The 12135-nt window shown below is 38.9% G+C and overlaps 1 protein-coding gene across 1 annotated transcript; it reads right to left on the reverse strand.

Annotated features, from left to right (window-relative positions):
- Window positions 1-634: 634 nt before the first annotated feature.
- Window positions 635-4838, reverse strand: YAE1 (YAE1 maturation factor of ABCE1). Its single transcript, XM_065938796.1, has 3 exons — window positions 4678-4838; window positions 3144-3265; window positions 635-1260 (listed from the first exon to the last, which is right to left on the reverse strand). Exons 1-3 carry the CDS (start codon window positions 4804-4806, stop codon window positions 831-833), a joined length of 681 nt encoding a protein of 226 aa, XP_065794868.1. The 5' UTR covers window positions 4807-4838; the 3' UTR covers window positions 635-830.
- Window positions 4839-12135: the final 7297 nt, after the last annotated feature.

Here is a 12135-nt window from a genome sequence, read left to right on the forward strand (position 1 = left end):
TGTTCACCTGAAACATTATAAAAAAATTACACTTCAACAAAAAATCAGTAATACTTAAAATAAAAAAACTAAAGCAAACTTTAGAATGGTTTTTAATTATCAGTATAAACATGTCTTCAGCTTTACACTTATTAGCTGCTTAATTTCAACATAATACATCCACATATATATATATCTGTGTCTATTTACAACTTTAGCCATTAGGTTATTTTTTGTAACTTTGGTCTGATTAGTTGATGAGGTCCTAATCACAAGACAATGTGACAGGAGCAGAAAGTAGGGCTAAGTCCTTACAAAAGAACAGTTGATGCTTGAACACATGGGTTTGAACCCTGAGGGTCTACTTACACTTGGACCTTTTTCAATAGTAAATATTACAGTACTATATGATCTGAGACTGGTTGAATCTGAGACTCATAACCGCAGATATGGAGGGACAGCTATAAGTAATATGCAGATTTTTTTCACTGCATGGTGGTTGGGTATCTTTAAAACCTGTGTTGTTCAAGGGTCAACTGTAGTCTGATTCTTGTTCATTTCTGATAGTAATGAGTCCTCAGAAATTTGAAAATGAAGACAACTGAAATTTTTGAGCATAACTTAAGTCACATAAAAATTACCAGTGACAAAGAAAGAAGGATTATATTACATTTAATAGTATTAATTTTGAAGATGTTTCAACATTACATGAAGGGATACCCTTACAAAGTGAAGTGCAGGAATCAGTGCAAATTTTGGTTAGCTTGTTCAGAAACAAAATGTTCTATGAATGTTCTGAACACTGCTTCCATTATTTTTTTTTGCTTCCATTATTAAAGTGAAGGTAATTTTTATAGTTGTTTGAGGTGTTGTAATATGTCTACTGATACTCCCAGCTGTTTTACCAAACTGGCTGTCTGTTCTAAAATCCAAGTGAGGCTTGGGTTTTCAGGGTGTGCATGCTCCTGGGCTCTACAACATTCTAAAGATGAACAATCTACCCGACTAAGATTCTTACTACAGTTTTTGTTAAACTCAGCATTATTTTCACAGAATCTTTCATCTTTAGCTTCATCGATCTTTTCCTCAGCTGGAGCTACATGACAAAGGTCCATATCCTGAATGGAGTCCAATAAATCTACAACATGTGGCTGTGAAGTGATTGATTTCAGATGTCTGAGCACATACTCTTCACACTGGCCAACTGCATCCAGAAGGTTATTTATTTTACTGATCAAAGCCGAACTATTATCATGAAGGTGACACCAGGAGAGCAAAGCACTGAACGAAAATATAAATAAGAGTTAAAGAGGAAAAAAAATTTAAACAATCAAAGGCTTTTAGAATTTTTGAAGCTAAGGCTTACATGTTTCTCTTCTAGATAACATCACGCAAAAATTATTAATAATAGCAATGTGAGTCAAAATCAGGAAAGTAATGATCGTAAAATAAGATTATAAATATAAAAACATTATCTTTCAACAGAAATTAAACAGCTGGAGTTAATCATATAAACTGTTTATAATTCATAACCCCTCCTCCACAGGTCCTCATCTATTTTTCCTGATTTTATTTTCCCCTTATGATTGTATAGCTTCTGTTGAAGATGGATACAACTCAAGAGAAAGAAAAAATCTGAAAAATTAGTTTTTCTTTTAAAGGCAGCAACCAGCTTCTAAACTAGTGATTCTCAATCCTGGATGTACATCAAAATTACCTGGAAAACTTTTAAACTTTATCAAGGTCTAGGTCACACCCGAGACCAATTAAATCAGAATCTCTGGGGGTGTTATTTTTTTAAAGCTTCCCAGCTGATAACAAGGTGTAACTAAGGTTAAAAATCAGTTATAACCGTATAGCCGCTTGACATCAAAACTGAAGGTAAAGGGGAAAAAAACTTTTGACACAACTCACTTTTCCAACTTTGTTAGAGTAGATACTTTGCTAACAAGTTTATTGAAGAAGGTTAGAATTCTTCCAGTCCTAATAATTATTTTTCTTTATTTTTCTTTTTAGTATAGATAGTACTTTTACTTTCCTACATTTATATTATTCATGTCACGAAATAACAGTGGTTGTGAAAAGTAATAATGTTAGCAACAAGTTGTTTTTGTTTTTTTGGCCATGTCACACAGCTTGTGGTAACTTAGTTCCCAGACCAGGGACTGAACCCAGACCATGAAAATGAAAGCATGAAGTCCAAATCCACTGCATTGCCAGCAGACACCCTGCAATAAGCTTTCAGGAAGCTTATAAAAAACCTTATAAAAAATTAATTTAACTTGATGTGAAGATGAACACATGATCATTTTCTTACTATAGTATACTACAAATGCTGATTCCTGACAGCTGAATTTTATAAAACCTCAAATGTAATGAACTTTTGTATTGATAACTTTTTTCTAATTTTCTTTTTTCTTGGCTGTGCTGCCTTATGGCATGTCGGATCTTCATCTCCTGACAAGGGATCAAACTTGCATCCCTGCATTGGAAGTGCAGACAGAGTCTTAACTACTGGACTGCCAGGGAAGTCTCTGTCCTGTTTTGATAACTTTTATTTCATACCTTGTAAAAATCAGTGATTCTTTGAAGCATTCATGTTTTTCTCTACGGAGGACTGTTTAAAAGATACACAACATCAAAGAGGACAAGCCTGCCAGGCTCGTAGCTCCATGTGCCTTTGGACCACTTGGTTCTAACACATGACATTATTCCTATGAAATCCTGACAGGTGTTCAAAGTTCAGGAATAAAGTAAATGGAATAATTTTTCTGTTACTGGCTATACTCTTCATCAGGTACTTCTAGTCTAGACATCTGTTTTATTGTGTTCTGCCACATGTGCAAGAATAAAAGTGTTATCCAAAACCTGAAGATCTTTTCAATTATTTTGAGATACAGATTGGTGGTAGGTCAGGTAGCAAAAAAGAAGACACCTTCGTATCATTTCTTTGAAATAAAAGACAACATCTGGCTCACATATTAAAGATGATAACTATTGACTTTTTGAAGGCAATTTTAGTCTATACTCTGCAGTACCCCTTTGTGGATTTAACACTAGGCGAAACACTTCAGCTTACACTTTACTTTTACATATTACTTTCATCAAAACCCTCCACTAGTACAAAGGTTAAAATAATTCAGCATTTAAGTTTTAAAAATTACCTCAATGTTCCTCTAAGTTGTCCATAGTTTATGATGACTTCTGCACCTTCCTTATAACCTTGATTGAAGCCTTGCTGAAGAGTAACTGCTTTGCCAGCATCTATTCCATCTCTGTAGCCTTCCTAAAAATAAGCAATGAAGAATTACAGCTATAACTAACACCAAGTAAACCAGTGTAGGTTTTTCTAGAAAGTCACAGAACCAATTTAGAAACTGATGAAACAAGCCTCTATTGTATTATTTAGCATCATGGTTTTATAACATATGGCATAATCACACAACCAAAGTAGACTATGCTTCTCATAAAAGTTTATTGTTGGTTTATCCCATTTTTGTAGTCTAGATTTATTGGACACATTTTAAAATACTGATTCTACATATTACAAAAAAACCCACATTAGCAATAGCTCCACAGAAAGGAAACATGGAGAATTAGGTGTCTGGTCCTTTAGAAACTGGTTTGGTGTAGGTGGGTAAGGCAGAGCTAGGTTACCAAGGTCTTGGAACTGGAGTAGGGAAAGAGGAAATTGGTATAGTAAAAGGAAGATGAGAAATCTGGTTTTAGAAATTTTGCTTGATTTAAAAATTTACCTTAATTTAAGTAAACTGAAAATCCTCTGTGTGCAAGGATTTTGTCTTGCCACAACACTCAAAAGGTGCTCAATACTTACTGGTAGCCTCAGCTTCACGTGAGGCATTTCTGAAGTTAACAACATTGTTGTTGTGCTAAGCAAATATTATTTTACTGAGACATTAAACAAGGGCAGATTTAATGGCAATTAAATGGTTGGCAAGGACACTAGCTGGCACAGATCTCACCATTTGTTCCTCACCCTGAACTAAGCTGTGAGAGCTCCACCTGGAAACTGGGTGTGTAGTGTTAAGCTGAGACTCAGTGAATAGTAAGACAAATTCGAGATGGATAATTCACAGCCAACGAATTAAAAAAAAAGAAACATTAATACTCCCTTATGTAGCCACCACCATTCCTTACTTTGTTCAGTCGCTCAGCCTCCTCTGACTCTGTGACCCCATTCCTTATTAGCTTTCTCTTACTGCCCTTTGACAACATTCTTAAGTTCACTTTTTCCATTTGTTGTGATTAACACTACTTCTAGCTTTAGGCCCACTCATTCAAGCAATCCATGTCAACTGCCTACATGTCCTTTGACAGACATAATTAGAACAGCGTAAAGGTTTCTCGTCCACCCCTTTCCCTCTGATGCCCATCAAACCGAAATCTCTTCCAAGTCTTTGACAAAGGTTATTTTGTTCAGTCCCCAGTGTCCATCCAACACACTCCACGGGCGCTCGAGGAAAACATCCTTTGGTGTCGCACGGTTTCAAGTAACCCACTGGGAAACCCTAGCAGGACGTGGGCCAGACTGAATGGTAAGGGAGAGGGAGCGCAGTGCCAGGCCAGCCCGCGACTACTCCGGCCTTCATCCTGGGACCCCACCTCCTCGCAACGCCCAGCTCCAGTCCTAACAAGCCGGTACAGTAATGGATCCCCGCCCCCTCCACGCAGCTTTACTTTGACTCGTCTCTGCATGTGGCTCCGCCATTCCCGCTGCACCAGGAGCGACTCATCAGCTTCCTCGTCAAACACGTCCCCCTCCTCTTCAGCACCTTGGACCAAAGAAGCAGCTTGAACCCACGACATCACTGAGGCAACCGCAGGGCCGCCGGACGCCGGAAGGGCCGGCAACTCCTTCCGGTCCGAGGGGCGGGGCGAAGACAGACAGCGGGGCTCGCGGCACCGCTGCGCATGCGCGAAGATGTGAGCGGTGTCCGAAAGTTGTGACGGGTTCACGGGGTGGTCGCGGATCCCAGGAAGGTTCTGGCTCCCGCCCGAGGTTTTTGCTCCCGGATATTTTGAAGTACCCTTACTAAGCTGTAAATGTCACCGTGCACTTGTGGGCGAGGCGGGTTCCTCCCACGTGGAACCCCTCTGACCTTGACTGCGGAAGGCAGCGCCAAGGTTCAGTGAAACACTGCCTTTCTACCATGGTGGCTGTTGGGGTCTGGGTTTTGAAGACGCGTGCATTGGCAAAACCCTTCGAGGTAGTTCTTTTGAGGGACTCTGTCATTTTAGAATCCCCCTCAGTGCATTGGAGAAGGAAATGGCAACCCACTCCAGTGTTCTTGCCTGGAGAAGCCCAGGGGCGGGGGAGGTTGGTGGTCTTCCGTCTCTAGGGTCGCACAGAGTCGGACACACCAGCAGCAGCGGCAGTGCATTTAAAGGTTTGGACTGCCCGACTGTTTTAATTGTTAGGAGCGTGGAACAAAGGACGTTAAAGAAGTTAAGATATTGCAGCCCTTTTGAGATCAGTAAATATAAAGTGCGTATATAAAACGAAATGTATTTGTCATTGATTCACAACACCCTTCTCTGACTCCTGTTCCTTCTGAAATGCCAGAAAAGACTACTGGTGAGGATGGAGACTTGTTTTTATATATAAGAACTCAGCACCAGTACTGTTCCGAACTGTAGTAGGTGTTGAAACAAAAGTTAATGAATGAATGGATGCCATCAGTATTCCTGTTTGGCCCTTTGCGAGCTCATGGGGTAGTGTGTGTTCATAGCTCAGTCCTGTGTGACTCTGCAACCCCACAGACTGTAGCCCTATAGGCTCCTCTGTGCCTTGAATTCTCCAGGGAAGAATTATGGAGTGGGTAGCCATTTCCTCTTCCAAGGGATCTCCCCTACCCAGGGATGGAGCCACGGTCTCCTGCATTGCAGGCAGATTCTTTACAGTTTGAGCCACCAGGGAAGCCCAAGTGGTAATGATGATTTACTTAGCTAACAAATTTTCCTGAATAATTTGCCTTGTGCCAGGCACTGTTATATACTTTTGAAATACATCAGTGAACAACACAGAAGTCCCAGCTCTGACATTCATGAGGAATTGCCAGAGGATAAGCAATAAACACTATATAAGTAAATTATACCGTTTGTTACAAGATTAGGCTACACGCTATGAAAAAATATTTAAAAACAAGCAAAGTAAAGAGAGCTATGGGTATGTGTGTGAGAGGGCAGTTGGGTAGTACACATTATTATTTTAAATGTTCAGAGAAAATTTTTGTGTATATTTAATATATGAAAAATATGTGCTATACTTGGTAGGTCCATGGAACATGTATAAAAACATTGTATGCTTTGTAACAAAAAACCTTAATAAACTAACCATAATCCAATATAATTGATAATAAGTTACTCCAATAATTATAATTTAAATATAATATTGGACATATAAGCATCTTCCTAAATAACATTTGAATCAAAAAGTAAATAAAAATTAAAACAACATAATAAACAATAAAAATCAGAATAATTTGTACCATGAAAACCTTGAGAACAAATGAAAGCTGTCTTATTAGGCAATTCTGGAGGCTTAATGTTTTTATTATTAAATAAGAAAGAAAAAAAAGACAGAATTGCTATGTATCTTAGTTAGAAACAAACTGATAGTAAGGGAAGCAGTAAAGAAAGCAATTGGAATTAATAAAATACAAACACCCAAACTTGCATAAGTAATTCGAAAAGCTGGTTGTTTGAAAACACCAATAAAACAGACAATCCTTTTCTGACCCTGATATTAAAAAAAAGAGCAAAGTTATACAAGATAAAAATGAGAAGGAAGGTAATGATATAGAAAAAATCAAATATTATAAATTACTAAAACTTGTGACACATTTGAAAACAGGTGATGTGAATGACCTCCTAATAAAATTTATCAAGCAAGTACAAAACGTGAAGAAACTAATTACCATTGAAAAATTGGAGATTAACTACTATAAAAATAGCATAGAGATGAAAATTTCACAGTTAAATATTTTAAATCCTTTTTAATCTTTAAAGAATGATGGATAAATAAATATTATTTTTTACTCTTGTATGGCACAGAAAAAGAAACTCCCAAAATCACTTCATGAAACCAGCTTTACTCTCATCTGCTAAAGTTAATATGAAAGAACTCCCAAAGTTCAAGTTAGCTTATGAATATGTATTTAAAAAATAATCCAGTATCTTATCAAAATAATAATTCAAGAGGTTTTATTTCATGAAAGCAAATTTTTGCAATATTAGTGAAAAGTGAAGTCACTCAGTCATGTCTGACTCTTTGCGACCCTGTGGACTATAGCCTACCAGGCTCCTCCATCCATGGGATTCTCCAGACGTTGCAATATTACGAAACCTATATTTCACTGCATCATCAATTTAAAAGAGAAACCATGTATTGTACTAATAAAAGCAAAGAAGTCAGTTGGGTTTCCCAGGTGGGTCAGTGGTAAAAAATTCTGCCAATGCAGGAAACTCAAGAGACACTGGTTCAGTCCCTGGGTTGGGAAGATCCCCTGGAGTAGGAAATGGCAACCCACCCAAGTATTCTTGCCTGGAAAATTCCACGGACAGAGGAGCCTGGTGGGCTACAGTCCATGGGGCCGAAAAGAGTCAGACATTACTGAGCACCCACACACACTTAAAATTTAAAAGAAAGAATCATTCTTAACAAAATAATATAGAAAACACAAACTGATAAGGGTTTTATAAGAAAGTCCAACAGCAAGTACTATCCTAAACATTCAGATGTTATTTCCCTTAAAATAGGGAAAAGAGAGAACATCTGGTGATCACCATGATTATTCAGCATTCATTTGGAGATTAGTGAATGCAAAAGAGATGTAAACAAAGTAATCTATATAAATGTTGGATAACAAGAAATGAAGTTATTTTTATTTCTTGCTGTTTATGTGATTGCATACCTAAGTGAAGTGAGTGAAAGTTTCTCAGTCATTGTCTGACTCTTTGTGACCCCATGGACTAGATAGTCCATGGGATTCTCCAGGCCAGAATACTGGAGTGGGCACTTGTTCTCTTCTCCAAGGGATCTTCCCAACCCAAGGATCAAACCAAGATCTCCCGCATTGCAGGAACCTAGATCTCCTGGAGACTTCTCCATCTGAGCTATAAGGGAAGCCCAAGAATACTGGAGTGGGGAGCCTATCCCTTCTCCAGCAGATCTTGCTTGACCCAGGAATCAAACCAGGATCTCCTGCATTGCAGGCAGATTCTTTACCAACTGAGCTATTAAGGAAGCCCAAGACTAAGACTTCAGTTAAAAACAAAATGAATAAAGGAATTAGAGAAGTTCTCTGGATATAGGGAGAATAAATTGATCAATAATAGCCTCTTTATTTTTTTAGCAATAACCATCTAAAAGCATAGATTAGATAAATATTCCACTTGCAATGCCCATGAATACTATTAGATATAGTGTTTATATATTCAGTATTTGGTATTTATTAGTATAGTATTTATAAACACTGGGAATACATTTTAAAAAGTCAATTTTATTAAAGTATAATTTACATACAGTACTATGCATAGGGTCATGAAGGAGAGTTCTGACAAAATGTAGTCCACTGGAGAAGGTAATGGCAAACCACTTCAGTATTCTTGCCTTGAGAACCTCATGAATAGTATGAAAAGGCAAAAAGATAGGACACTGTAAGATGAACTCCCCAGGTTGGTAGGTGCCCAATATGCTACTGGAGATCAGTGGAGAAATAACTCCAGAAGGAATAAAGAGACAGAGCCAAAGCAGAAACAACACCCAGTTGTGGATTGACTGGTATGGAAGCAAGGTCCAATTGTGTAAAGAGCAATATTGCATAGGAATCTGGAATCAAGACAAATTGGAAGTGGTCGAACAGGAGATGGCAAGAGTGAACATCAACATTTTAGGAGTCAGTGAACTAAAATGGACTGGAATGGGTGAATTTAACTCAGATGACCATTATATCTACTACTGTGGGCAAGAATCCCTTAGAAGAAATGGAGTAGCCATTATAGTCAACAAAAGAGTCCAAAATGCAGTACTTGGATGCAATCTCAAAAATGACAGAATGATATCTGTTCACTTCTAAGGCAAAGCATTCAATGTCACAGTAATCCAAGTCTATGCCCGGATTAGTAATGCTGAAGAAGCTGAAGTTGAACAGTTCTGTGAAGACCTCCAAGACCTTTTAGAACTAACACCCAAGAAAGATGTCCTTTTCATTATAGGGGACTGGAATGCAAAAGTAGGAAGTCAAGAAACACCTGGAGTAACAGGCAAATTTGGCCTTGGAGCACAGAATGAAGCAGGGCAAAGGCTAATGCCAAGAGAACACACTTGTCATAGCAAACACCCTTTTCCAACAACACAAGAGAAGACTCTACACATGGATGTCACCAGATGGTCAACACCGAAATCAGATTATGTTTTTTGCAGCCAAAGATGGAGAAGTTCTATATGGTCAGTAAAACAAAACTGGGAGCTGACTGTGGCTCAGATCATGAACTCCTTATTGCCAAATTCAGACTTAAATTGAATAAAGTAGGGAAAACCACTAGACCATTCAGGTATGACCTAAATCCCTTACGATTATACAGTGGAAGTGAGAAATAGATTTAAGGGACTAGATCTGATAGAGTAGCTGAAGAACAATGGATGGAGGTTCGTGACATTGAACAGAAGACAGGGAACAAGACCATCCCCAAGAAAAAGAATTGCAAAAAAAACCAAAATGACTGTCTGAGGAGGCCTTACAAATATCTGTGAAAAGAAAAGAAGCAAAGGAGAAAAGGAAACATATACCCATTTGAATGCAGAGTTCCAAAGAATATCAAGGAGAGATAAGAAAGCCTTCCTGAGTGATCAGTGCAAAGAAATAGAGGAAAACAATAGAATGGGAAAGGCTAGAGATCTCTTCAAGAAAATTAGAGATACCAAGGGAACATTTCATGCAAAGATGGGCACAATAAAGGACAGAAATGGTATGGACCCAACAGAAGCAGAAAATATTAAGAAGAGGTGGCATGAATACACAGAAGAACTGTACAAAAAAGATCTTCACGGCCAAATAATCACAATGGTATAATTACTCACCTAGAGCCAGACATCCTGAGATGTGAACTCAAATGTGCCTTAGGAAGCATCACTGTGAACAAAGCTAGTGGAGATGATGGAATTCCAGTGGAGCTATTTCAAATCCTAAAAGATGATGCTGTGAAAGTGCTGCACTCAATATGCCAGCAAATTTGGAAAACTCAGCAGTGGCCACAGGACTGGAAAAGGTCAGTTTTCATGACAATCCCAAAGAAAGGCAATGCCAAAGAATGTTCAAACTACCGCACAATTGCACTCATCTCACATGCTAATAAGGTAATGCTCAAAATTCTCCAAGCCAGGCTTCAACAATACGTGAACCATGAACTTCCAGATGTTGAAGCTGGAATTAGAAAAGACAGAGGAACCAGAGATGAAATTGACAACATCCGTTGGATTGTCGAAAAAGCAAGAGAGTTCCAGAAAAACATCTATTTCTGCTTTATTGACTATGCCAAAGCCTTTGTGCGGGTCACCACAAACTGTGGGAAATTCTGATAGAAAGGGGAATACCAGACCACTTGACCTGCCTCTTGAGAAAATCTGTATGCAGGTCAGGAAGCAACAGTTAGAACTGGACATGGAGCAACGGACTGGAAATAGGAAAAGGAGTACGCCAAGGCTGTATATTGTCACCCTGCTTATTTAACATAAGCAGAGTACATCATGAGAAATGCTGGGCTGGATAAAGCACAAGCTGGAATCAAGATTGCTGGGAGAAACATCGATAGCCTCAGATATGCAGATGAAACCACCCTTAAGGCAGAAAGTGAAGAAGAACTAAAGAGCTTCTTGATGAAGGTGAAATTGAAGACTGAAAAAAGTTGACTTAAAGCTAAACATTCAGAAAACTAAGATCATGGCGTCTGGTTCCATCACTTCATGGCAAATAGATAGGGAAACAATGGAAACAGTGGCAGACTTTATTTTGGGGGGCTCCATAATCTGCAGATAGTGACTGCAGCCATGAAATTAAAAGACGCTTACTCCTTGGAAGGAAAGTTATGACCAACCTAGATAGAATATTAAAAAGCAGAGACATTACTTTGCCAACAAAGGTCCATCTAGTCAAGGCTATGGTTATTCCAGTAGTCATATATGGATGTGAGAGTTGGACTATAAAGAAAACTGAGCACCGAAGAGCTGATGCTTTTGAAGTGTGGTGTTGGAGAAGACTCTTGAGAGTCCCTTGGGCTGCAAGGAGTCCATCCTAAAGGAAATCAGTCCTGAATATTCGTTGGAAGGACTGATATTGAAGCTGAGACTCTAATACTTTGGCCACCTGATGTGAAGAACTGAGTCATTTGAGAGGACCCTGATGCTAGGAAAGATTGAGGGCGGGAGGAGAAGGGGATGATAGATGATGAGATGGTTGGATGGCATCACCCACTCAATGGACTTGAGTTTGAGTGAACTCCGGGAGTTGGTGATGGACAGGGAGTCTTGGCGTGGTGTAATCCATGGGGTCGCAAAGAGTCAAACATGACTGAGCGACTGAACTGAACTATGCATACATTTTGATGAGTTTTGACAAATACATATATATCTGTGTAACCATCATCCAATCGAGATATAGAAATTTCCCAGCTTCCTTGGTGGCTCAATGGTAAAGAATCAGACTGCCAACGCAGGTTCAGTCCTTGATCTGAGAAGATCCCACACTTCGTGGAGCAACTAAGTCTGTGTGCCACAACTATTGAGCTTGTGCTCTAGAGCCCTGGAGCCACAACTACTGAAGCCCATGTGCCCTAGCGCTGGTAATCAGAAACAAGAGAAGCCACTGCAATGAGAAGCCACAGCAAGTACAGCAACTAGAGAGTAGCCCCTGCTCTCTGACACCAGAGAAAAAGCCTGTTAAGCAACAGAGACCCAGCACAACCAAAAATAAAAATAAATAAAATTATGATATAGAAATTTCCATCATCCTAGAAAATTCCCTCATACTTCTTTGCAGTCAATCACTAAGGCCTCAGAGAGGCAACCCCAATCTAGTTTATATTTCTCAAGAATAGTTTTGCCAGTTTTAAAACTTCACAAAAATGGAATCACATGTC

This window comes from Muntiacus reevesi, chromosome 6, assembly GCF_963930625.1.
Source record: "Muntiacus reevesi chromosome 6, mMunRee1.1, whole genome shotgun sequence".
Taxonomy (NCBI): domain Eukaryota; kingdom Metazoa; phylum Chordata; class Mammalia; order Artiodactyla; family Cervidae; genus Muntiacus; species Muntiacus reevesi.

Coding starts and splice junctions, on each gene's coding strand:
- YAE1 (XM_065938796.1), bottom strand. CDS start 4,806: ATGTCGTGGGTTCAAGCTGCTTCTTTGGTCCAAGGTGCTGAAGAGGAG. Junction 3,266..4,677: donor ACATGCAGAGACGAGTCAAA/GTAAAGCTGCGT, acceptor GCTTATTTTTAG/GAAGGCTACAGAGATGGAAT. Junction 1,261..3,143: donor CAACTTAGAGGAACATTGAG/GTAATTTTTAAA, acceptor ATTTTCGTTCAG/TGCTTTGCTCTCCTGGTGTC.